General features: G+C 44.6%; 1 protein-coding gene and 1 long non-coding RNA gene across 4 annotated transcripts in view; one reads left to right on the top strand and one right to left on the bottom strand.

Annotated features, from left to right (window-relative positions):
* Positions 1–286, bottom strand: part of GABRG1 (gamma-aminobutyric acid type A receptor subunit gamma1) — a 69,315-nt gene extending 69,029 nt beyond the window's left edge. The window contains exon 1 of the mRNA XM_083630614.1: positions 10–286. Within this exon, the coding sequence (XP_083486740.1) occupies positions 10–110 (101 nt within the window). The 5' untranslated portion in view covers positions 111–286. The remainder of the gene's footprint in view (positions 1–9) is intronic.
* On the top strand, positions 232–27,791 carry LOC310770322. 3 transcript variants are annotated; one of them, XR_014552067.1, is made up of 5 exons: positions 232–338; positions 14,502–14,560; positions 22,060–22,327; positions 26,915–27,108; positions 27,551–27,791. It is a non-coding gene; the product is annotated as an uncharacterized lncRNA (long non-coding RNA). The 3 variants fall into 3 exon arrangements; XR_014552068.1 differs by lacking the exon at positions 232–338 and adding an exon at positions 361–628; XR_014552069.1 differs by lacking the exon at positions 232–338 and having other exon boundaries at positions 13,860–14,560.

The following is a 27,791-nucleotide window of genomic DNA, read 5'->3' as shown; positions in this document are numbered from 1 at the left end:
GCTACTCACCAGCTGCCCAGGCGCACCGTCAAGAGCAGCAGCAGGAGCCTCGCGCCGCCGCGGGGGCCCCACGGACGCGAAGGGAAGCAGGCACCCAACTCCGGCTCCATGCGCGCTCGGCGCTCTGGGTTCAGCTGCCACTGCTGCTGCTGGCGCGCCGGGTCCGCAGACTCCCGTCTCCACTTCGCAAATGGCAGCAGCAACACCAGCGCCGCCGCCGCTACTTGCCCTCCGGCTGCTGCTGCAGCCGCTGCTGCTTTCGCGATAATAGTTGTAGTAGCGGCGGCGGCGGCGGCAGCAGTTAAGGAGAGCGCGAGAAACCCCTCAGCAGCAAACAGGTAGCCGCGGGTCCGGGAGCGGGGGAGCCGTCAAGGCGTGACTGGCCAATCGGCGCCTCAGCCCGCGCCATAAATGATCGAGAGCGCCAATCAAGCCGGCCCGGGGGCGGGGTTTGCTTTCCGTTCGAAAGCGGGGCTGAGGGGAGAGAGGAGAAATTGGCGGGCTGCTGCAATAGGGAGCGGGGCTGCTGCTGGGAAGGGCTCCGGGCTTGCTGCTCGTGGAGGAAAGTTGGAGGTTATTTGTGTAAACTGGGGAGTTGCTCCCTCCTCCAACTTTTTAGAATTGGGGTGTGTGTGTGTGCTTCCTAGGGATATTCTCTTTCCAGCAAAAGTCTCACAGGAAAGAGCGAGGGAAAAACCTCCCCTCAGGAAAAGTGGCGGGAGAGTTTCTCTCTCTGGATCTGCGTTGCCAAGCTCCGAAAAGGGGTCTCGGCTGAAGCAAATTATTATGCAGCTAATCCTGCGTTCCTTGCTTGATCAAGAGATTTCTTCCCACCACACAACAGATTCGTTTCTCTGTCTCCCCCACCCCCGCCATTTTTCCCCTTTAAAGTTTCCAGGCCCCGTGGTTGTAGGAAAACACATCTTTTAATCAAAGGGGGGAAACACATATTTTAACGAAAGGAGAAGAAAGTGAACTGCAGATGCAAACATGTAGCTACTAAGGCTTTACAGTATTTCAGTTACTTACCTCTCTCCCCCCCCCCCCAATATCTGTATTCTAATTCTTTAACTGTTCTACACCCTAGATGTGCAAGGTCACATGGTTGTATTCAGTATTAATTAATACTGCCGCTATTCGCTATACCTCCATCTCAAGGGTGCCAATTTGAATAAAATATTGGGAGGGAGGCAAGCCCTCAAAACTGATCACAAGATGCCCATCAAATTTTGAGGCCTGCCCCCCTCAAATATTTTTTTTTGGGGGGGACCAAAAGAACCTCGGCCCCTAGGAGTTGGCTCCTATGTCCATCACTTCCACTGAAACCAAATAGGTTTTTAAAATAGGTTTGGCTAGGACACACCTGAAGACTTCTGTGCAAAGTCTAGGAAGGAGAGGAAGAAAATAGTTTCTTTATAAAACAAAACGTTTGGTCCATGGTTCTAGCAAGACATTCAGAGCATGCTTTGCATGGGGCTAAATGGGAAATATGTGGCATAGTGATGGAGGCACAAACCCATCACTCTACTTCACCTTCCTACCCCAGCTTATTGTGATTCCCCGTGGCTCTTTTGCACTATAGAGCCTGCTCTTCTTGTGCTACAGAGTGTGGATGATGGACCGATCCTTTGATCGTGGTGAGTGGAGCTGTTTCCCGCTTTGGACCCCCTTTCCACTGCAGGACATATCCTGAAGGCAGCTCTGGTGAACAACGGGGCACAGGGCTCTTTATCTCAGGACCACATACTCGCATAAAGACTCAGCTGCAACGGAAAACAAGGTGAATTTGAACAGAATCAGAGAGCAGGCGGATCCAGAAAGAAAAATGTGCAGATGAGGTTGCCAACTCTACAGTCTTGGAAGGGTGCCTGTGCCCTTGGAAGCACTTGGCAGAGTGCGGCGTGTGGGTGTTATGTCCCTTTCTTGCTCCATTAGGTTTGCCAAGGAACAAGGACAGAACAGCTGGCAATCTCTCTGAATTGTAGGTGGCAGTGGTGGTCAGTCTGTGGGCCTGACTTCTGGTTTGTATGATACCAACAACGTTGCTGCTGTATCTACTGGACCGCTGCCTGTGGAAAGCTGGGAGACAAGGATAGTTATGAGCACCAGTTAACAGCTGCAATGGGTTGCTCTTTAGCTAAACAGATGCGAGAGGTGAATTACAAAAAAGAGAGGGAGGTAACAGCCGTAAATGGGAGTGGTGCTTTGCCTCAGCCCCTCTCACTTCCAGTGTGCTTCTGGGGCTCCATCTCTTTGGATTACTAACTGCCGTGCTTACAATACTTACCTGTTCCCTTTAGGGTTTTTCAGCTGAACTTTGTATGCTGTGGCTAAATGTTAAGCTCCACAGTGCCTGCTGCAATATTACAAGGCAAAAGGGATTGTGAGTATTTGACAAACGGTGGCAGTGGGGTATTTGCTACTGCTGTACCAAGTGTCTGTTCTCATATTTGCTTTCAGTAGTACATGGTGAGGTCATACCTGCACATGAACATCTATGAGCAAAGATTCCCTTTCCTACACAGCATATAATATACCGTATTTTTCGCACCATAGGACGCACTTTTCCCCTCCTAAAAAGCAAGGGAAAATGTGTGTGCGTCCTATGGAGCGAATGCAGGGGGGAGGCAGGCGGGAAAAGCCCCCAAGAGCTTCACACAAGCTCCGTGCGCTCTTGCGGGCTTTTCCACAGGAGGGAGAAGGGACTGACTGGCCGCATCAGTCCCTTCTCCCACCTCCCAGAAAAGCCAGGAGAAGCCGCGATCTCTTTAAAGGAGTTGCACGGCTTCTGCCGGTTTTGCGGGAGGTGGGTGAATCCCCCCACCTCCCAGTAAAGCCAGGAAAGCCCTGCACAGCGTCTCCGGCAAGGAGAGGCTGCACGGGGCTATGGAGTCTTTAGCCCCACGCAGCCTCTCCCGGGTTGGAGAGGCTGCGTGGGGCTAAAGGGGAAGCTAAAACAGCGAGCGGGATCCATCCCGCTAGCTGCTTTGGCTTGCTCCATAGCTGCGGGCAACCCCTCCGGCAAGGAGAGGCTGCACGGGGCTATGGAGTCTTTAGCCCCAAGCAGCCTCTCCCTCCCGGGAGAGGCTGCACGGGGCTAAAGGGGAAGCTAAAACAGCAAGCGGGATCCATCCCGCTAGCTGCTTTGGCTTGCTCCATAGCTGCGCGCAACCCCTCCGGCAAGGAGAGGCTGCACGGGGCTATGGAGTCTTTAGCCCCAAGCAGCCTCTCCCGGGTTGGAGAGGCTGCGTGGGGCTAAAGGGGAAGCTAAAACAGCGAGCGGGATCCATCCCGCTTGCTGCTTTGGCTTGCTCCACAGCGGCGCGCAACCCCTCCGGCAAGGAGAGGCTGCACGGGGCTATGGAGTCTTTAGCCCCACGCAGCCTCTCCCGGGAGGGAGAGGCAGCACGGGGCTAAAGGGGAAGCCAAAACAGCGAGCGGGATCCATCCCGCTAGCTGCTTTGGCTTGCTCCATAGCTGCGCGCAACCCCTCCGGCAAGGAGAGGCTGCACGGGGCTATGGAGTCTTTAGCCCCAAGCAGCCTCTCCCGGGTTGGAGAGGCTGCGTGGGGCTAAAGGGGAAGCTAAAACAGCGAGCGGGATCCATCCCGCTTGCTGCTTTGGGTTGCTCCATAGCTGCGCGCAACCCCTCCGGCAAGGAGAGGCTGCACGGGGCTATGGAGTCTTTAGCCCCACGCAGCCTCTCCCGGGAGGGAGAGGCAGCACGGGGCTAAAGGGGAAGCCAAAACAGCGAGTGGGATCCATCCCGCTTGCTGCTTTGGGTTGCTCCATAGCTGCGCGCAACCCCTCCGGCAAGGAGAGGCTGCACGGGGCTATGGAGTCTTTAGCCCCACGCAGCCTCTCCCGGGAGGGAGAGGCTGCACGGGGCTAAAGGGGAAGCTAAAACAGCGAGCGGGGTCCATTCCGCTTGCTGCTTTGGGTTGCTCCATAGCTGCGCGCAACCCCTCCGGCAAGGAGAGGTTGTGCGCAGCCTGTACACTGCTCTTTGGGGCTGGGGGGGGATTTTTTTCCCCTTGATTTCCCCCCCTAAAAACTGGGTGCGCCCTATGGTCCGGTGCGCCCTATGGTGCGAAAAATACGGTACTCAAATTTCTGGTAAAGAGTCTTGGGTGCCCATCGATGGCATATTTCCAAGGTACAATGATAGAGGATGCTAAGATGTGATGAAATGGACCCCTAAAGAGCTCCAGTGAACATTATTATAGAATGGAATTGTGCTGTAAAGTGCATGCTGCAATCCTTCATGTACTTATTGGTAGGATGAATTCACAAGAATCATTTTAATGCACTACTGCATGCATACAGGCCGGAATACATCTATATGACTAGATCTATGTTCATTTACAAGTAAATTAGTTTCATGTAGAATTGGAAGATGGCTTCTTTTTAAGTTCTACTGGGATAAGAGCTCAGAATAATGTGAACGCTTACATGTTCCATCACTGTCATGGTGTCAGGGATGGGTTGTCGACAGTTATCTGAGATGAATCAGGAGTCAGGAGGTGAACCAAGGAATTGGATCTGGGGAGCAAGCCAGAAGTCAGGGCTGAGGACAAAGCAAAAGTCAGGGCCAATCAACAATCAAAATAACGCACAGGAATGCACTCGAGCCAGGAAGACATTGTTGTACAGACACGACCTAACTTAAGCAGGACCTCCTTTCATAGTACTTCATGTACAGGAGGGTCCAATTGACAACTTGGGTGGTCCAGGTAAGCTGTCCAGGAAGATGCTCCAGCTGCACAGATCTGCATGTTTTCCTGTTTGAGACCTGGCAGCTCTTGCCACACAGGCAAGCTGAGTCAAATGCTTCTCTCTAGCAATGTTGAAACTCTGTCCTCAGATGTAACATGTTTAATACTGATGCAGTGAAATATCACAAACTGACATATCATACTGACATTAAAAGGGAGTGGGTGGTGCTGTGGTCTAAGCCACTGGGCCTCTTGGGCTTGCTGATCAGAAGGTCGGCGGTTCGAATCTGTGTGACGGGGTGAGCTCCAGTTGCTTCTGCCAACCTAGCAGTTCAAAAGCACAACAGGATACTGCTGTGGCAGGAAGGTAAATAGTGTTTCCTGTCAGGAGCTCATCCTACACTCGAGTAGGACACATGCCCGACTGGTATGTTCTCTCCTTCCTGGTCGATCGTTCGGGAGCTTCAAAAGCTTTCTTCAGTCCGAACATCACAGCAACCGATGCCAACAGACATCGGCACACTTAGGGATCCGCAGAGTCTTCGCAGCTTGCGTAACAGACCTCAGCAACTCAGCATTTTGGCTACTCTACTTTATTTACATATAAACACACATGGAGCACTGTAACATGGCTCCCTCTCTCTCTAGCATCAGACAGCAAAGAGAAAAAAACAAAGGACAATAGTCCCACTTCACGTAACACAAACATCCTGTCTCCGTCACTCCCACTTTGTGGAGTCAAAACATACACCGTCATGTGAAAGACAACAATCCCATGACTGCAATCATGGAGCAGGAACTCTGCCGATCGTCACAGTGTCCCATTGTGTCAGAAATGGTTTAGTCATGCAGGCCACATGACCCGGAAAGCTGTCTATGGAAAAATGCCAGCTCCCTCGGCCTGAAGCGAGATGAGCGCCGCACCCCATAATCACCTTTGACTGGACTTAACTGTTTACCTTTACTGTGTTGACATTGCAGTAGCAGGGATCAGTAACAAGAGGCTCACATTTAGTATTCAGGAGGTATCATTGAGTTCTCCTTCTTAACAACCTACAAATGCAAAAAGTGTAATATTTTGTCAATAAAATTTGGCAGCAAGCCATTGCGGGGAGGACAGCATGTGTTATTTTGGCCCAGTAGCAAACCTAGCCACTCACCAGGGCACAGTAGATATATTATCTTAATGCTGGAGGCCACCTTTTAGAGCTTATTATTTCTGGCAGGCTCTAAGGCACTTTACCCCTTTAGATTTCTGTAATATACACTTCCCATAAAAGACACTTGAATTTCCACTTTAAATGGCTTAGGCCAACTAATCCACCTTCCCTGGGTTTAATCTCACATGCTCACAAATGAATGCACCAGTGATGGGCAGATTGGTACCCAACCCAATCTTTGAAGCAATGTTAATGAGCAGCATACCGCTGAAGCTTTTTGAGACTCGGCTGTTGCTATGGGGATGGAGAAAATCTGGCAGGAGCAGGAGCCACCACAACACGTTTATAGTAACCGGAAACTTTTCAGTTTGCAGGGTGCCTAATCCTTGCATCCAGGAAGTTCTGCATGGGCCACAGAGTTGTGCTTTTGCTGGTAGCTCGATTAGTCACAACACAAAGATGACTGCAGTTCACCAACCTTCTTGTATGAAGCAGAGTGACACATCCTTTGCTGTCTGTTTAGGGTGAACTTGCAAAGACACTTTCAAGTCCAAAGGGTTGGAAGTAAATTTCACCACCAAGAGTATCTAGTTGGTCTCAGAATGAGCACATGTATGAAGGTATTCTCATTGGCTGTCCTGCTGAGATATTCCTTCTCATTTAATCTCTTTAGTAAAATTCTCTCTCTCAACCTTCAAAAGAGCTACATTGTTTTTTGAGCCATTTCTCTTAATCCTGTGTTCAGACACTGTTTTGGAAACTTCATTGCCAATCACATTTCCGTTGCAATATACACAAAAACTTCCATGGCTTTTGCAATCATTTTGGGAGGACATGTTGCGGCCACAATCAACAGACTGAGAAAGAGATGCACCCCAGGCCTCATTCCCAGTGGCTTGGTCTTCCCAGTAGGGATGCTGAAGAATTTGCTCTTTGTGAATTGTGATAGAGACTGATCTGCAGTCTCTACGTGACATCATTGTTAAAACAGGTGCACTGGCAGCCTATGTGCTGCTGAACCAGGTTCAAGGTTCTTGCATTCATTTACAAAGCCCTGAATACCTCCAGGATACCTCAGAGATCACCTGAACCCTTATATCCCAGCTCAGGCACTGAGATCATCTGTGGAAGCATCTCTGGTCATTCCATGAGTTGGTGAGGCTCATTTAACAGCAACCAGAAACCGAGTCTTTAGTGTCATCAGCCCAGCCCTGTGGAACACTCTGCTAATAGAGATTCAGCGGGTACCTTCTGTGCCAACTTTTAAATACCAGCTGAAAACTTTTCTATTCCTCCAGCCTTCACAGGGGACCTGTTTCCTGTTTCCAGAGGAGAGGAAGAACTGTCGGAGGAGAGAGACCTGGAGCTGGCCATTGGGCAATGGCTTTTTCCACCTGTCTTGCCCCACCCTCCAGCCCTAGGAGCCTTCAGAACGGAGTTGCATTGTGGGGATTGTGTGTCAGTGTCTTGATGAACTGAGTGGAACATTGCTTAGTTTGTTTTTGTGGATTGCTCCATCACCTCTCAGGTGGGCAACATTGCTGGTATTAGAGAACAACGGAGATGTTCATTGTGAGCTCTCACACCTCTTTTTCTAGGAAAATAGCACTGGCTGTAATGCTTTGATAATCTTATAACAGGACTTTTGTTGTGGTTGTGATGTTTAGCTTTTTAAAAGTTATTTTAAACAGTGTTTCATGGAATATGGTTGTTTTAGTGATGGTTTGTTAATTATTATTCATGATTCAGGTTGTATTTGAGATGTTCTACTATGTTGTTTGTGAGTCACTTTGTGATTTTTGTGAGTGAAAAGCAGCATAGAAATATAACAAATAAAATGAAAGGCTTATGCAGGCAATTAAGAGCACTCCTCTACAATTGCTTACTGATGTTTTATTGTATTGCTTTTAACTTGTTTGTAACTTTATGGTTTTACTGTCTGGTTTTATGTTTTTATGTTGCTGAAAATCCCTGTGATATATTTTTATGATACTGCAGTATACAGATAGGTTTATAAGTATATAAGCTGTTAAGAGATCAGGTGAGTGCCATCACAGCACAACACTATCCATTACTGATTTGGAAATTGTCCAATGGCTATTGTGTTTCCCAAATGTTTCAATGCAGTTATTAGCTTATATATATATATATATATATGCATTTCAAATTGTATATTTTGACAGGCAAAACTTTGTTTAGCACACTTATTTAATGTAGTCTCTCTCAAAATAAGCATTTCTAAAAGTATCATTTTGTACTTCTCTAGTTACTAAACATCTGCAAATGGTTACATTTAACAAAGATTGTTTGAGTCTGTAAAAATGGTTGTTTTTGCTAGCAGCAAGCTTTATCAAAAGTAGACAACAAGACTAGCTTTTTATTACTTTTGCATAACAAAAGTTTAGAAAGCCTTCCATAAATGTATTTTAAAGATAGCATGGTTACAGTTTCAAGAATGCATAACATGCCAGGTGAGTGAAATGGATTTTTTATTGTTCCTGTAATGGCATTATCATTCTCCTACAGCAAAAATCATTCTGATGCAGGAAACTCTGTGAAAGTTGCATGTGGTTCTTCACTGTGATCACTATGCACACATAAGTATCTGCAGCATGTATCTTAAATTTGTTTCACACAGTGCTCTTTTGGGGATGGTGTATTCACAAAGCAAATTTCAGATGCAGTAGAAATCTGTTATTTGTGAGAATTGATAGAAAAGAGAAGCAACAGAATCCCTGCTTGCCTAATACAGACATGTCTTGGAACTTCTCAGAGGGTGCCATTTTTAAAATTATGACACAGTTCCTTTCTTCTTTGGAGAGAAACCTTAAATGTAAAAAAATAAAAATAAAAATTCCAGAATGTAACTGCCAGGTGGAAATTGCATCTTGAGTCAACCAACAGCAGCACTTATGCCAGAAACCACTTTGTTTGGCTGATGAGTCATAAAAGGGGCCTAAATACAGTCTTCAACAACTTTTGTAGAAGTCTTGTCCTGAATCTTAAATGTGCTTAAAATCAATGTGAGTCAAGAATGCTTCTGATGTTGTTATCCTTGTACAGATATTCAGATCTTCCCTTATTTAATGTGCAGATTTTTCTACACACTGTAGTCTTATTGCTAGGGCTTAGATTTCAGTGGTGAGAAGACTGGGATTCACACCATGGTTTGAATGCTTGTGTCTGTGTGTGTCTGTGTGTGTGTGTGTGTGTGTGCGCACACACACACACACACACACACACACACAGATGTGCAACTTAAGGCTATTTTTGCACCTCATAATAACCAGAGAAAGATTCTACTGAGTAAAAATCATGTGTTGTCTGAAACATAGCAGGGAATGATCACCCCAACTTATCCTAAATGACATACCTCTTATTAGTGCTTCAGACTCTTTAAGACCACCTTTGGGGAACAATCCTTCTGGCAAGGCATTTTCCATGCTTTTGGCAGAGCGGTTTGTGCATGCAGGTCTTCTGCTCCTAATTCAGTAAATCCAAAACCCACAGTAGGGCATTCCCTCTATTAAGACTCATCAAAACGTCACAAAACAGCGAGCAAAGGTTTGAGTTTTCTGGAACACTTCATCAGGCTGCATACCTTTTTATTTTTGTGTGGCTTGTCATTGCATCCCTAGATATCACAACAATCTAAATGATTGTTTTATTCACCTATTCGTTTTACTTTTTTATTTTTTTAAGTATTTTAACCAAAAAGGCTGTTATTGGAGCATATCAGTTAAACAACAACAACGAAGCAGTCCCTGCCCCCAGACTTAAAAAAAAAAAAAGACACAAAAGGAAAAGGGGATGTGGGGGTAAGAGGGAAAATAGGCAAATACAGTTACATTTTTTATAGCTTATAAACAGTTCAGGGAGAGGAGGCAAAAGGAGCAGGCTTTTCAACAGAACTGATTGAAGTGGCCATTTCCCCCATTTCTTCCTCTCTGCTGAAGCATGATGGGAGAGCACTGCCTTTAGGTGACAGTGAAGGTAGAGAGGAAGAGCCAAAGGCAGCTAGTCTCTCAGAGTCAATGGAATGGCCCTGCTTCCCATCTCTCTTTCCCTCTGCTGCACCTTGGTGGAATTTAACTATTTTAGACCCCACTTTCCTTTATCCAAATAAACCGCAAACCAGCGAATACAATAAAATCAAGAAAACATCCCAGAAATTTAAGATTGCAAAATATAATGCAGCAAAGGTAAAAATAATAAGAAGAAAAATAACCCAGCAGAAGCAGCATATAAACAAGGGATTTAAATAAAACAAAAGCACTGGAGTTGGATATCTGTGAAGCCTAAAAGAACAAAGCCATATCACCTGAAAGCTTTTTGTGAAAGCCTGCTTATATTGGGACCTGGCAAAGACTCCTCTGGGGAAGCCACAAAGTACGTGCCACTACCAAGGAGGCCCTGCTCCCAGCGGATGCCTGCCGATCACCAGCTGACAACAGCACCCAGAGCCTGGTTTCAGATGCCGAACATCTGAGTGTAAGCAAGGGCACATATAGCAGAAGGCATTGAAATCAGGGCTCCATGGCCTAATGTGAACAGAGTGTGCAGAGGGTCTGCACAATTAAATAGTGAAAATGCCATCTTGTGGTCTTAGATACAGTGGTACCTCGGGTTACATACGCTTCAGGTTACAGACTCCGCTAACCCAGAAATATTACCTCGGGTTAAGAACTTTGCTTCAGGATGAGAACAGAAATCGTGCAGCGATGGCGCAGCGGCAACGGGAGGCTCCATTAGCTAAAGTGGTGCTTCAGGTCAAGAACAGTTTCAGGTTAAGAACAGATCTCCAGAACGAATTAAGTTCTTAACCCGAGGTACCACTTTATTTTATTCTTTCCCAGTGATTGCTTTTACCAGGGGTCGGCAAGGCTTACCTTGCCTGGGCCAGTTCACTGCCCCGGAGCCCCCTCCGTGGGTCGTGAGCGTGCGCTCCCACAATTCCCGGCATCTGTGTTTGCGCAGATGCGATTTTTGGCATCTGTGCCCACGCAGACACAATTTCCAGCGCTGCAGGGACTCGCCAAGCGGGCGGCTCAGTTTGGGGGCAGCTCATGGGCTGGTAAAATGACCCCCGCGGGCCGCTTGTGGCCCATGGACTTTAGGTTGCTGACCCCTGGCTTATACCCTTAAAAAAGAAAGACACTGTTCATGCTTGTGCTGAATTGAGAAGGGTGTCCCATCCACATTGCCATATCCATTACAGACCTGGTTCTCGACACCTGTGTGTTGAGAGTCTGCAATGGACTGCTACTAGTGGTGTGAGCAGCTGCTCACACAGAGCCAGCCCTTTGCAAACACCTGCTCTGAGCATGCAGGTATAGGGGTGCAGACGGCTTGGAGCAAGTGGTCAGAGGCAAGAGATATGGCCTCACTCCACTCCTGCAGACATGAACTCTACTCATGGAGAGAACATCTTTCTGCACATGTCATTTGCTTCCGGTGTTCAGGCACATGGAGCAAGCAGGAAAGGTGTAATTCATTGTTATTAAAAGTTTGGCCTCGAGTGCTTCTTGAAAACAAAAAGAAAAGAAGCACTTCTACGCTAAGGATTACCTCCTTCATTTAATTTTTAAGTGTTGCCGTAGTCGTGCTGCTAGTAATCATGTTAATGAGTAATGTAAGCAATCGAGGCAGCTAATCAATGACATCTTAATTAAAATGGTATTTAACTGTAGGAAATAAGAGCTTTATGCAATTTCTTTTATAGCAGACATATTGACTATTTGGTAGAATGCAATTGTTTCGCTTATTTTTCACCCTGATACAACAGCAGAAATGAAAAATTAGGCTTTCGTAGTCTGTTTTCTGTGCCCTTTAAGCTAAACTTTCCTCTTCTTCCTCTTCATTTGTTCAAGTACAGTTCAATAATCCAGTGTAATGCTTTATGTGCAGCTACTAACAGTATGATTGTCCAGTAATTTCTTTAAGACCAACTTTATAGGACAATAAGGTTTTTTTATATACGTATTTAAAAAAATCTCTTTACCCTGTATTTAACCAATCAGTGGTTTTTCAAAGTGATATTTAGGAATGCTGGAATCATTAAATTATCTGACTGGAATAGCTCAGTTGGTACAGCATCAGACTCTTAATCACAGGGTTGTGAGTTCAAACCCCACACTGGGCAGAAGGCTCCAGCATCACAGGTGATTGGACTAGACTACCCTCCCAACTCCTACTTCTTTGGAGGAAAGCAGTGACAAACCTAGACAGCATTTTAAAAAGCAGAGACATCACCTTGCCAACAAAGGTCCATATAGTTAAAGCTATGGTTTTCCCAGTAGTGATGTATGGAAGTGAGAGCTGGACCATAAAGAAGGCTGATCGCCGAAGAATTGATGCTTTTGAATTATGGTGCTGGAGGAGACTCTTGAGAGTCCCATGGACTGCAAGAAGATCAAACCTACCCATTCTTAAGGAAATCAGCCCTGAGTGCTCACTGGAAGGACAGATCCTGAAGCTGAGGCTCCAATACTTTGGCCACCTCATGAGAAGAGAAGACTCCCTGGAAAAGACCCTGATGTTGGGAAAGATGGAGGGCACAAGGAGAAGGGGACGACAGAGGACGAGATGGTTGGACAGTGTTCTCGAAGCTACCAGCATGAGTTCGACCAAACTGCGGGAGGCGGTGGAAGACAGGAGTGCCTGGCGTGCTCTGGTCCATGGGGTCACGAAGAGTCGGACATGACTAAACGACTAAACAACAACAACCCTCCCAACTCTACAATTCTACCTGAAAATATTTCAGTTCAACCTCCTTTAATTGAACAGGATTTTCTTCTCAAATGGACTAGATATCCAAATGGTTCGCAAGTAGGGGGAGGAAAACTCCTAAGGTACACTTCATTGGAGGAAGACCTAGAGGGCAAAACGTTTGTGTGTCCCCACCCAAAAGAAAGAAATTCCCCCACCTCAAGCAGCTAAAGACAAAAAACCTTTCCAGACTTAGATATGGGTTATGCTCATTTATTGAGAAAGAAAGCTAAATCTGTCTTCTAGTTTATCCTGTCCCCACCAGCACAGAAGCTGGGTGGTACATTGGCTTGTTAGCATGTTTTGGCTCAGAGTGGCATGGCATCTCAACTTGGGATCGCAGTTAAGCTGTCTCCTCCTTAGCCACAATTTGTAGCCAAGGTTTGTTCTTGACTACAGATTGTGGTTCAGGAAGGGAGAGCTCCTTGCTTTGGAAAATGAGCAATTTTCATAAGGATAGCTCCAAGAAAATGCATTATTTGTAGATCTTTATGCAGAACCAACTTGTTTGGGCTTTGAAGAAATAGATAATAGGGCTAACAGATCCGGTCACAATTATACAGAAACAAGTTTTATTGTGTACATTTAAAGAAAGATAGGCCTTTATTTGTTTGAATTGGCTTTAACAACCTTTGGGCTTATGCTCAATCCTAACACTTACTGCCTAATGAAATAGCCAGTGAAATATTTATTTGAAAATATTTCAATTGTGGATCAGGGCCAATTGTGGATCACTTGTTTAATAGCGACTCGTTCTTTCTGGAGACAAGACAAATGGTCAGAAATATCCCTCTTCAAAACACATGGAGTTCAGTGTGTTGGCTAGTACAGTTTGTTACTCCATCAGTGAGGCACATTGGAGATCTAGACTCATCCCAAATAGATAGTGATGAGTGAGCAGGCAATAGTCAGCTTGTGATAGTTAGAATTTGGCATCTCTTCCCACCCCTTTTACCGCCTTAACTGAAACCCAGTAAAGAGCAAACATGTTCATTTTTTATCTCCAAGCACAAAACTGTCACACTCTTCTAGTTAAATTTTATCCTATTTTAATTTGTTTCGTCATGAAATCAGCAATTTCATATAGAAAAATCTTTTAGGTGGAAAATCCTAATTTACATTTTTTTTCACCTAGTAGACTTACAGATGTTTTGCTGGGAGCTATACAGAAACAATGAATTGCAGTTTCAGAAAATTGCCCTCCTCCTCCTTTTAAAAAAAAGCTACATTAGGATAGCCAGTCATGAATTTGTCATTTTCATCTATGTGTTTAGCAATCTATATCAGTGAAGCTTTATTAACAGGTCCATTGTTACCTTGGACAGCAATCTTCAACATGCTTAGTAGGAAGTATTTACATTGAATTTAGTGACAGGATTGACCTCCACATCTCTCTCTCTCTTATACTTTCCTTAAAATGTCTATGAACTATAATATCATCTACTCTTCAGTTTAACATGTGAACTAACTCTTGAGTAAATTCTTTTAAATAACAGTAATTTGCATTGGAATCCCATTGTATGTGCCGGGATGTGTGATTGAAAGCAAGACAATCCCTTAATAGGTTATAATTTTAAGTATCATAATTTAGGGCAGCACGACCCCATCCTTCTTGCCATTGTGTATCAGGAGAATATCCAATAAAGTAGAAAAATTGAAGGGTTGAAGGGAAAGGGCCTTCACTACAGCCTTTTAAAAAGCAGCAATCGTAGGTCTCTTCTGGAAGTTTTAAATAGCTTCTAGGTGTACAATATGGCATCTTATGTTCAGAGAGGCTGAATATTGGAGAGGACAGATAACTATTTGATGCCAAGCTGACGTACTCTACAAAAACTCACTGTGTCACTTTGTTTTAGGAGGAGATCCATTCATCTACACAGGAGTGCAGTATGATCCAAGAACCTTGTGCTAATATACGGTGAGTTTGCTCATCACACCAGCTAAGCCTTCAAATGTGTAGCTTCTAATTTTGATCTTATGATCTGCCTTAGTTTACATAACATCAGTGAAAATGTTCTTGTAGGCTTGAAAGTTAGAACAGAAAGTTTACTTCTAATTCTACTGATCTGAAGTTTTTAAAGTCATTTTAAAAATTCCATTCTTATGCAGTTTTGCCATTTTCAAAATGAGTTCAAACGTTTCGAATTGTGTGTGTGTACAGCAGACATCATTGGCATACGGTATCTAAATAATCTTGACACCATGGAAGACAAATCTTCAGTAAACAGATTCAAAGGGACAAAGCAAAAAGACCCAAATTGACTTTGACAAGTACATTAACTTCTTTTAGCCAGTATTTTTGACATCTTGACCAGAAGACAAGAATGCCAGATGGTACTGCAGGTGCTGAATCAAGAAACACCGTCTTTGGCCCTGATCTATAAATATTTGCAGAGAAGTACTGGTTGTGTGCACAATAGAGAATACAGAGTTTATTATGTGGAAATCTGTCAAACCAATGGCTTGTGTGGTCAACTTTGACAACACTGATCAAGAAAGGGAAAAGAAGGGGTTTTTGGCTACCTCATGAGTCAATGGTGGTGGGAGGGCAACAAGGAGGTTCAGGCAGGGGAATGCCAGGATTTATGAGGCAGAAATCCTGGCAGTGTTCCCCAGTGGGGTCTAGGGAGCTCACTGCATCCCGCTGTGCCACTCAAGCCCATGTCTGTCAACTTGAAAGGCAGAACAGGTGTGACCTGGGAGTGTGTCCCTGCCATGGACGAACCTCTGTCTCTGGCATGATTTGTGGTTGGTTCCTCCATAATTTGGACAATTGACATCAATCAAGAGGCACTTCTGGACTGACATATGCTAATGGGCTGCAATCACCCAGCTGTCTAAAGGACTGGGATTGGCTCTTTGAAGGTAGCTGAATGTGTTCTTTGAAGCTTGAGAACCCTTACAACAGCTGGAGAAGGAGGGGGAAGCACAAGGCTTTGTGCTTTCTTATGCTTTCTTACTTTATTTAAAATTATTCCTGGACTGTTGTTGGAGGAATGCAGTGGTGGAAAAAAGAATGAACTGGTGCTGAACAGATGTGGCAAAGAGGCTGAATTTGAGAAAAGATCTGTGCCGAGGAAGAACTCCAGAGCAGAATTTTAATGGCCGAGTTTGGAAACACACTCTGAGTTATTTGTGGCTGCAGCTCATATGCTAGTCTGTAAACAGCGGAAAGAATCTCCCATGCTAATATGATAGCATATGAATCATAGTCCAAGACAAAACAAAACATAAAGGGACACGAGAAGTTTTATGTTTTGTTTTTTTAAAAAAAACAACCCTCACACTCTCCCTTTGATGCTTCAATCCTGCTCTGTTTAAAGTAAACCAAATAGCCACATTACATCCAGAATTAGTAGCTCTGTTTTAATGTCAGTTTATTGTCCAGTAACTTGAACCATAATATGACCCTCATTAGTTAACTTGGCATTCAACCAGAGTACCCCATTTTGGATGTCACCGGGAACTCTGGTTTGCACAAATCAAAACTGAAGCACTAAAGCTCACCACAAATGGAGGAGGAAAAGAGGTGAGGAGCAAGTCCCAGGAGCCTGTTGCCCACTCCCAGCTTAATAAACTATGGTTTATTAGTAAACTATGGTTTATTAAGTCAGGAATGTGACATCTGAAAAGGCTCATTGTACCCGAAGTGTTATGCTGTTGTTGTCATTATGGCTAGTCATGGATGCACTGGACTGCAAACTATTTTTTACAAGCTGTGCAAAGATTAAAGTGTGTAAAAACAGGGAATCTCCGCTTCTTTGTTTGATGTGTCCAAGGGATGCATAGAAACCGCAAATTCCTGCATGATGGGAAACTGAGCACATCGCTCACTGATTCATCTCCCTTGTCTGCCCATAGTTCAAAAGAAAGTCTCTGGTGGTGATTTACTAGACAACATCGCTGGTTCTGAACGAGAGCCAATTTTCCTGTAAATTTTCACCTGATATGCATGCAACTTTTTCCTTCCTTGAAATTTAATTGCCAGATTTTCCGTCCCTCCATTTCAGAGACTTATAGTTTATGGAGGCATCCATTTAAATATTAAATTACTGTGACATATAATCACGAGGAAACTCCAGGAAGGGACAACACGCTTTCCCACCCTAGCAGGGTTTTAGAATATGGTGGTATCTGCTGCGATCCTCCCTGGCCCCTCATTGGGCTTGCTCTGCCCATCTGAATTGTGAAGCCACAGTGAACTGATTTAATCTTGCAGATAAAGCAAGCATTGAAAAGCACCTACTGCAGCATATCAGTAGTGCACAACAGTCTAAACCTTTTAAGAAGATAGAAGTAGGGTTATTAAAGCCCAATATCTGCAAGGAAAAGATCACTGCTGCAGAAAAAGCAAAATTTAACGAGTAACTAAGTTCTGAACTAAATCCAGATTGATTTAGCAAATTAAATTATTTAAGCGACCAGACTTCTCCATAGGCACATTCATCTTAATAGCACTTCACTGTGCTAGCCTGAGTTTCTTAGCCATTCCCATAGTATTACTATTGCAATTTTTTACAGTACCTTAGGGATATGTAGGTTTCAGCAGAACAAACTCCCTTAGTGATGACTTCTTACTCCTATGCTCTTTAATCTGATCCAGGGAGTATAATGTGACATGGGAAATTCCTGAAGACATAGATCTTAATGCTTTCCACCTTTAAAGCTCCTTTGTGGAACTGTGTTTGCAAATGACTCCTTTTAAAATTGTTCTCCTGGTGTTTCCAGTGAGAATTTAATAATGGGGCCAGAATGTGAGATCCAAGTGTAGGATATGTGTGCTGCTTCCTAGTCAAAGTAGAATATACTCAGTATAAATAGTTACAGCTGATAAATCTTCTAGTGTCATCTAAGGATGGCTTGAGATCTTAAGAACAGAAAACAAGCCCTTCTGGGTCAGACGATGAGCCACCTGCCCCAGAATCCTGTTTCTCATACTGAACAACCAGATGCTTATAGGAAGCTGACGACATAAGCATGATACAGTGGTACCTCGGGTTACATACTGTCAGAGCTGCCCAAGGTCCCAGCTCACAAAGGACCAACGCTGCTTCATTGTTAAGTACAAAAGTCTTTATTGAAGTTCAGTTTCACTTCCAGAGCCGCAGCGCGCAGCTCTACGTCTCAACTCTCAGACCGCTGATGCTCCGTCTGAGTCTCCTCCCCCCAGACACCAATTTAAGACTCTAGCCTTACTCCACCTCTTCCTCAGTTCCTTCCGCCTCTGGTTGCGCCTGGCCGTTGGGGTCTCGCCCTTTCTAGCCTCTTCTGACGCTGAGTCCCCTGAGCCTTCCCCCTCCCTCCGGCGGGCTTTAGGAGCTGGTTCCCCATCCGGGTCTCCTGCTGTTCCCCACGCCTGTACATTTGAACTTGGCGCGCGTGCCCAGCCGGTAACTTTTCTCCTGACCGTTTCACTGCTGCTGCTGTCACTGCTTCCCCCTCTGGGGGGGCTAGCTGCAACTGACCTCCCCTCCGTTGGAGGCGTGGTCAGCCCTGACTCACTCTCTCTCCCCGCTGGAGGAGACGCTGGCCCTGACACATGTGACTCTTCCCCCCCACTACGCTCTGGTGGGGAAACTGGTCCCGATCCCCCACTGCTGCTTTGGGGTTCCCCTCTGGCTCCTTGTTTCTGGTGCGTCCCCCCTGGGACCCCCCTTGCCCTGACCATAGGCGCCCCCTTCTGGGAATCTTCTGATTCGCTGGAGAAGCTCATGGAATCTCTCGGGCCACTGTCATACTCCCCTACGCTGCCCTCGGATTCTTCCCCTTCGCTCTCCATTTCCTCTCTCCCCAGTGCTCCTGCTCCTGAGTCCGTGACACATACGCTTCAGGTTACATACGCTTCAGGTTACAGACTCTGCTAACCCAGAAATAGTGCTTCAGGTTAAGAACTTTGCTTCAGGATGAGAACAGAAATCGTGCTCCGGCGGCGCGGCGGCAGCGGGAGGCCCCATTAGCTAAAGTGGTGCTTCAGGTTAAGAACAATTTTAGGTTAAGAATGGACCTCCAGAACGAATTAAGTACCTAACCGGAGGTACCACTGTAACTGACTCCTGCTGCTGTCCCATGAACTGGTAAAGATAGAAATATCTGTCCATTTCTCTCAGTTTCTGTCTCTCTCTCTTTACAATCTTAAATTCAGTTCTCTACATTTTTCAGCAAAAGAACCCCACAAAACCAATTAAAACCCTAATGAAAATTTATCCGTATTCTAGCACAGCACTCCATTGTCTCTCAATTTCCCCTAATATGATGCATTTATGACATGTTATTTTCAGTAATAGCTTCCTTTTATGCAACCTTTCCCTTAATATTCAAATTTTTGCAAACATTGGCTGGGGAACTGCCCTACAAAATTGAGTTAAGTGTGAATGACGAAGCGTAGCTATGTTTCAGTTCACATAATCTCTGAGACAGTGTGGATTTGAAAGATTTCGCTTTAAATGCACACTGAATCGAATTTCCCCTCCATCCCTAGTTACTGAGGCTGTGTACACACTCCTATTTACTCTGCATCCAGTGTGCTTCCATCGCTGGCTTAGGAAGCGGTGTACACACATTAGCTACAAACCATAACTATTCTGCCATTTCGTAGGAAATTCTGCATTACATACTGTATTTTTTGCTCTATAAGACTCACTTTTTCCCTCCTAAAAAGTAAGGGGAACTGTGTGTGCGTCTTATGGAGCGAATGCAGGCTGCGCAGCTAACCCAGAAACCAGAACAGCAAGAGGGATTGCTGCTTTCACTGTGCAGTGATCCCTCTTGCTGTTCTGGCTTCTGAGATTCAGAATATTTTTTTTCTTGTTTTCCTCCTCCAAAAACTTGTGGTCTGGTGCGTCTTATAGAGCGAAAAATACGGTACTTCCCCTCAAAGCAACTCCATTTAGAATTGAAGAAACTAATGACTTAGCTGTGTTTTCATAGACTCTTAGAGCTGGAAGGGTCCCAAAGGGTCATCTATTCCAACCCCCTGCAATGCAGGAATCTCAGCTCAAGCATCCATGACAGATGGCCACCCAACCTCTGTTCAGAAACCTCCAAGGAAGGAGAGCCCATCACCTCTGGTGGGAGTCTGTTCCACTGCTGAACAGCTCTTACTGTCAGAAAGTCTTTCCAAATATTCAGTTGGAATCTCCTTTCTTGCAACTTGAAGCCATTGGTTTGAGTCCTACCCTCCAGAGCAGGAGAAAACTAGCACCAACAGAAGTATAGTGTCAAGGGAAGTAATGGTACCACTCTAAGGCAGAATAGAGTGGTACTATTACTTCCCTTGATCTGGACACTATACTTCTGTTGATGCAGCCTAGAATTGCATTAGCCTTTTTTGCCGGTGCATCACACTATTGACTCATGTTAAGCTTGTGGTCCACCAAGATTCCTAGATCCTTTTCACATGTACCGCTAGGAAACCAGGTGCCCCCTCCCCATCCTATATTTGTGCATCTGGTTCTTCCTGCCAAAGTGCAGAACCTTACATTTGTTCCTATTGAAATTCATTTTGTTAGCTTGCGCCCAGTTCTCCAATCTGTTAAGGTCATTTTGAACTCTGATTCTGCCTTCTGTGGCATTACCTACCCTTCCCAGTTTTGTGTCATCTGCAAATATGATGAGCACTCCCTCAATTTCTTCTTCCCAGCCATTTATAAAGACATTAAACAACAACGGGCCCAGGACAAAACCCTGTGGCACCCCACTTGTCACTTTTTTCCAGGATGATGATGAACCATTGATGAGTAGTCTTTGGGTCGGTCAGTCAACCAGCTACAAATCCGCCTAATTCAACCTACATTTTACCAGCTTCCTCATGAGAATATCATGGGGGACTTTGTCAAAGCCTTACTGCAGGCATAAGCAAACTTGGCCCTCCAGATGTTTTGGGACTACAACTCCCCTCACCCCTCACCACTGGTCCTGTTAGCTAGGGATGATGGGAGTTGTAGCCCTAAAACATCTGGAGGGCTGAGTTTGTCTACGCCTGCCTTACTGAAATCAAAATACACTATGTCCACAGCAGGGCCCATTATTTACACCATAGGAGCCTACACAACACAAAATACTGTTGCTGTATGTAGGTTTTATTTTATTTGTTTTTTATCTTATATTTTGGAAATGCACATCCAGGTGTTTCTTTTTCCTTTAAATTTTTTGGGGGCCCCCAAGAGAGTGGGGCCCAAGCTATAGCTTGTTTAGCTTATACGTAAATCCAGCACTGCTTATACCAGAGAAAAGAGAGAGGAAGGCCTTATCTCAACTTCCAAGTCTTTGTTTTTGTGTGTTCAGAACTGTTCTCGTGCACAGTACAGGGTTTGTTTTTTAAAATATTCATATGGAATTATCCTAACAATCCACACGGGGATGAACCGGGATGCCCAAGTGGAAAACCAGTGTGGGACAGATTTGCCCATCCCCTACATAGGACCTACTTTTATATCTTTCTTTCCAAATCAAACCTCCTAATTTGCGGCCCATACTTTAAGGTGTTAGGGCGTGCGCAATAACCCAGTTTCAACTTCTGTAGGACTGTCTTACGGCTATTGCTTCCAAGATAACAGCAAGATATCCAGGCTCTGATCTAGCCACAGTCATCCTGGGCAATGAGTCAAAGGCGACAGCATGTGGCACAGGATCCAAGTGCACATCAGCATATGCATCCAGGCATTTCGATGAGGTCTGGATGAGAATCAAGATGTGCATCTGCCTATGCACATCTACATTTAAGCTAGCAATGCACACAAGATTGCTGCTCGTGTCTACGGATCAGGGCGGCACTTGTAGTTATTGAATCTGAGAATTGTAGGATGTTCTTAGTGCTCCAGTCTGTGTAAATGTGCTTTCCACCATAGAAAGCATGGTCAGAAAGACCAGGGTGTGTTGTGACTCTTTGTGCCATGCGAATCCATTTATTTTTTAAAAGGTAGATTGGTGCAGCCAGTCAGACAGTAGGTGAAATTCTAACACTTACAACAATTCAGATGTACCTTGATCATTATGCTGACCAATCTCCATGAATTTCAATAAAGGGTTTAAAATTAAAATAAATAAAAAATTAAGTTCCCCATGTTCTTTTTAAAAAAGAAAATTCTTCACATTTTAGTGTGAATATCTCTTAATAAACACATTTTATATGCAGTTTTGAGTAATGTACGCACCCTCCCCCTAAAATAATGCATTTTTGCATGTCGTTTTCATGAATATCTTCTTTTTATGCACACTTACTCACTTTAATTTTATTTCATAAAATCAATACATTCCTTGATTGTAAAAGCATCAGCAACCTGCAAAGCGATTTACAAACGTCACCTATTATATGCATTTTTGTAAAACGTGGTTAGAGAACCGCAGTGCAAAATTTGGATCAGCGTGAATTTTGTCTTTCAGCTCACATATTATTTTTTAAAATGTGTTTTTTGACAGATTTGGCTTCAAATGTTCCCTGAACTGAATTTCTCCTCCATCTCCAGTCAAGAGGTCTACACACTTGGGCATACCTCTCCACCCAGGCAAACAAGAGAGATTCCCATAATTCAAGGGGCATCTCAGCCAGGCAAAAGCACTGGAGGATGGTGCAGAGGAAGGCCAATGAAGGGGATGGCCTGGGAAGGAATCATGGCCAGATAGAGAGATGGGCTCCCCTATGCCAGTTTTAGGTCTTTGCAGCTTCTACAAAGATACAGAACCGAAAGCACGTAAATCTGCAACTTAAGCAATTGAAAATGTTTTTGTTGTTACTATGAGGAAGGCCTGGGGTGGGGTGGGGGCAGGGAGGTAAATCCAGCAGACTTAGAAATAATTGCTCTCTCTTTAGTTCCATATGATTTCAAACTCCATGCAATATTTAAGAAGCACTAGGGAGTTACGTCTGATAGAAAGTGAACACTCCGTGCTGCTAATTAACAGCCAGCGAACGAAAGCAGGCGGCTTCCTCCCAGGCGGCTATCAGTGGAATCTGTAGAGACATGACGAACTCCAAAGGCTTGCCTGACACGAAAGGCAGAATAGCTTGATCCTTGCAAACTTGAGGGCCTCTCTCATTCATATACCAACCCACACTTATCCCTATAGTCAATTGCATTTTTAAAATTGGCACCCATTTTCCCAGTAGTGATGTATGGAAGTGAGAGCTGGACCATCAAGAAGGCTGATCACCGAAGAATTGATGCTTTTGAATTATGGTGCTGGAGGAGACTCTTGAGAGTCCCATGGACTGCAAGAAGATCAAACCTATCCATTCTCAAGGAAATCAGCCCTGAGTGCTCACTGGAAGGACAGATCCTGAAGCTGAGGCTCCAATATTTTGGCCACCTCATGAGAAGAGAAGACTCCTTGGAAAAGACCCTGATGTTGGGAAAGATTGAGGGCACAAGGAGAAGGGGATGACAGAGGACGAGATGGTTGGATAGTGTTCTCGAAGCTACCAGCATGAGTTTGACCAAACTGCGGGAGGCGGTGGAAGACAGGAGTGCCTGGCGTGCTCTGGTCCATGGGGTCACGAAGAGTCGGACACGACTAAACGACTAAACGACAACACAACAACAAAGCCAGGCATGGCCAAACTTGGCCCTCCAGCTGTTTTGGAATTACAGTTCCCATCATCCCTGACCACTGGTCCTGTTAGCTAGGAATGTTGGGAGTTGTAGTCCCAAAACATCTGGAGGGCCAAGTTTGGCCATGCCTGCATTAGGCTTATCTGGTACCCTCAAAGGTTCTGAAGAGCATTTCAATTATCATATAATAGCTTGGTCATTTGGAAATGTTAATGAGGTGGATCTAGAGTTCATCATGATTCTCTTGATGCCTGTTGATTGCAGTGGGTGTATTCTAACTGTGACAAAATCTGGATCCAACCCAGGGTGGTTTTATGAATCGCTACCTGTTTGGGTGTCACATTCCAGCAAACTCTGGTCACATAGCAGAGAGAAATCAGCAGAACTTGAGTTAATCTCATTCACATGTAATTGAGAGCAAGTCTCATGGAATTTGTTGGGACTCAGGCTCCGTGATGTATTCCATTCTTGCAGCGGGACTTAGTTGCAACAGTTAGCTTTTGCTAGACTGCATTGAGCCTTCAAGAAAAAGCCAAGCAAGCAATCTAAATAGATTACTATTTCAGAAATAAATTATATAACATCCATATGTTAAATGAGTCATGGATAATTTACTTCTAGGTTCTTTGCAGCGCAAGCCTATGAGTGCCTACTCAGAAGTAAGTCTTGTTTTAAGGTGAAAACTTTGTCAAAGAGTGGAGTTTCTTTTGGGACTATTTGAGAACTAGTCCAATGAAATCGTGAGCAGGATTTGAATAATAGGCAAGGGAAGGACAGGAAATAAATGATTGTAATATAAGTTATACTACAACGGAAAATAAACAGCAGATATGACAGCAGATAAAGGAATACAACAGGAACATCATGGATGTAAGGATGGGAAGTCAAAATGTAATGAATTATTATATTGAAAGTGAATTGAATAATGTCACATTTTGTGTAAAACATGCATATACACACATATATATGAAGTAAGTATCAAACTATATAGGACTTACTTTCAGGTAAGTAGGCATAGGGTTGCAGCAAATAGAATGGAAGAAAAGCAGTGGACACTTTATGCTAAAGTGATCAATAGGCACCCACCAATTAATTAGCTAAATGTTTGCCTAGGTGACCCCCCCCCCCAAGCAGAGCATGTATAATGTCAAGGTGAAAATAAGCTTTTTTAAAAATATCTGATTTGGCTAGTGCCTTCTGCTATGGATTCCCCACAGCCCAGTAGGATTTAGCTTAACGCCCTGTTTGATCAGCATTTATACCACACACACACACACACACACACACACACACACACACCAAAAGCAGCCCTCTCAAACTCAAGGCTATAGATTTTTTTGATATTTTTTTTTCAATAACAAATTACACTTCTTAATCAGTAGTTCTTAGGTTTATCTGACACCAGTGCTTTTCCCCCCTGGGGGTACGCAGGGGTACGCATACCCCAAACATTTTGTGAATTTTTATACTTTTGTCCCTTTACTGTATTTATTTTTCCCAATTTGAGCTGTAAAATGGTGATTTTCTTGAGTCAAAATGAGAGTACCCCTAAACATTTTTAAGAAAAAAATGACTGTCTGACATGATAAACTACCAGACTTGAAGGACTGTTTTAGGCATCTCATCTGTTTGTTACTGTCACTGAGAGTTAGGGAGGTATTAAATTGTAGAAATTGCACAAAATGTATACGCCTGTATGAGACTTCGTTTAAATAGAGCCCCCAAGCTTCCTTCCCAGCCTCTTCCCTAAGGGCCAAAAGGGTATGTTTCTATGCATTCAGAGTGTTTATTGCCTGCCCTTCACCACAGTCGATTCTATGACAGGGTACAGAATACAAGTTAAATAAATCACATAAAAACAACCATAAATTACAAGACCAGGGGGAACAATAAAAGCTAACTAAAACTATGCACCTAACGTGTTGCTATGGTGGACTGACCTTGGTTCCACCTCTGTGTGGAACCCCCTAGAACAGTCTCAGTCTTGTGAAAGGCTTCTTCAGTTGGAGTTCACAAAATATGGAATCTATGCTACACCTTGGTAGATTGATTTTATTTCTATATTTCTGAGACAGCTAGTGCCTTTTGTTATGGATTCTCTGCAGGTAGGATTTAACCAAACTGCTTATTTCATCAACTACTAGGTCAAGTGTTGGGAAGAAAACCAACAATTTTGTTTTGTTTGTTTCACTGACTGCGTATCTGTGGCCTTGTGGGTTGTTAATACACCTGACTTGTTTGCTGAATTAAAACTGGTATATTGTGATCTGGGTAGATTTTGAGTAATCTCATCCTATGCCAAGTGAATGCCCTGGCCTTGGCCAAGGTATGAATGGGGTTAAGTGTATGTGAAACCTCTGGATGAGTTGGGTGGATGGAGGTTGGAAGCTGGTGCAGAAATAATTTGGGGTTTCCAAAGATCAGATGTTCTGAGAACCCCATATGTGGGGTATGAGGGCAACTGTCACCTGCTGCTGCTTGCCCCTCCCCTCAAACATCCTGACTACTGTTATGTACTGAAGTTCTCACCCTGGGCCAGCAGGGGGATACTGTAGATAGTTATGCAAATAAGGGATCGAAAGTGACGTTCAGTGATTGGATAGTTTTAGAAAATTGTTACAGTTACATTGTACTGGAGCTCTATATAAGCAGGCTGACTGAACCCTTCAGTTCAGTTCTGTCCCGGCCTGTGAATAAAACAAGAGCTGTTTGAAGAATCGCTGTGTCATCTGATATGTTCACCCACAACTTAACAACTACCATTCAAAGGAATACTGATTTTGGTTTTACTCTCATGTGACACCAGTGGACTCTAGGCCATCTCGCGCATTTCAAAAAAGGACCCCAGCTTTGCTACTGTGTACATTTGACAGAAAAATCTAGCCAATTCCACATCTCTGATAAGTGTACTGTACAGTGGTACCTCGGGTTATATAGACTTCAGGTTACAGACTCTGCTAACCCAGAAATAGTACCTTGGGTTAAGAACTTTGCTTCAGGATGAGAACAGAAATTGTGCTCCGGCAGCACAGCAGCAGCTGGAGGCCCCATTAGCTAAAGTGGTCTTCAGGTTAAGAACAGTTTCAGGTTAAGAACGGACCTCCGGAACAAATTAAGTACTTAACCCAAGGTACCACAGTATAATGGTTCCATTTACATTTACACATATTTATTTAAGGGTGCTGTTGCACTTGGTATGTGTGTGATACTTGCTGCTGGGCACCCATCCTTTGAAAACCTACACTGCTCCTGTTTAAATTTGGTGTTTGATCACAGGAGGTTGCTTTGAAATTTTCAGGTGCATGTTGCAGTTCAGAAGGATTCTTACATACCTTTGCTTGCAGTCTTCTGGCTGCTTAGACCAGCAGCAGCTAACATAGTGCTCTTCAAACATTTTGGATGACAATGCCTGTCATCCTTGGCCATTGGCCATGCTGGCTGGGGACGATGGGAGTTGTAGTCTTCTACCTAGAGGCCACTAGGTTGATTACTCCCTAGCTTATAAAACCTTCAGGAGGACAAACGTGAAGCATGTGGTTTAAGGTCGGCCACCTTAAGCCGAAATGAGAGATTACTTTGGTAGCTCGGTGCCTCGAGTCTGTCTACTGGGAATTCTTCTTAGAAGGCGTAATCTGTTTAAATATAGCAAATGCTTATCTTTACTTTCCCTCCTTGTCTGAGCTTTGAGCATATAATTATTTATTTGCTCTCTCTTTGCCCTTCAGCAACTTCTGAGGGCGCTGTGCCTGCTCACCTAGGTTGGGAATGAGGTGGAGATGGATAGAAACTATGGCCTCAATGGAGGTAAGAAGCCCAGGTCAAGGAGCTTATGCTGTCAGATCCTGAAGGTGAGTGACCAGGTCAAAAAGAGAGAATCCTGAACATTTAATGGCTCTGCGGAAGAGAAAATGTTAGCCAGGTGTCAGGGAACTGCCATCGGAGCCAAGAGTGGAGGTAAGGCTCCCCAACGATGCAGGAGAAGGGACCAGCAGGGAGAGAGAGAACACTTCCTTTGGGGAAGGAAATCGGCGTGACACCAGGAAGAAAGGGGAGCAGGGAAGGACTTCGGAGACATGGCTCCAAGACTCTTCCACAGAGACCAGTGGGGAGAGCCCAGGACCTCCGCTGGCCACGCCCACTCTGCGCAGAAGACTTCCGCGCAGGGAGGCTAGGCGGAGACTTGGCGTCAAAGAGCTTTTATGTTGGAAGAAGTTCAGGAAACGACCACTGACGGATTCTGCCAGTGACTGACACAGCCACGGAGAAAGGGCTGTCCAGCCAGGGAAAGGTTTAGCCAGACAACGTTGCCTAGAGCAGCAGCCCCCTTACGCACGAGCAACCCCCAATTCCCTTTACACCAGGTATAGCTTGTTATGCAAGACTTGCTGACATTCCCAGTTCTATGCAACTGCTTAAGGGGCAGGAGCCTCCTGCTGACATTCTTTTTTTCCACCAGCCCGCCCTATCCTGAAGAGATCACCTCTGGACTTGTTGTAGGAGGATCTCTCCCCACATTCCTATGGACTACTTAAGAAAAATCCCACCTGATTCTCCACCTAAGAATCGGGTGGGAAGAAGTTCATTGAATGTTTGGTAAGAGTC

Source organism: Podarcis filfolensis (genome assembly GCF_964270895.1).
Source record: "Podarcis filfolensis genome assembly, chromosome: 9".
Lineage (NCBI taxonomy): Eukaryota > Metazoa > Chordata > Lepidosauria > Squamata > Lacertidae > Podarcis > Podarcis filfolensis.
This window is presented reverse-complemented; position numbering and strand designations above follow the sequence as displayed.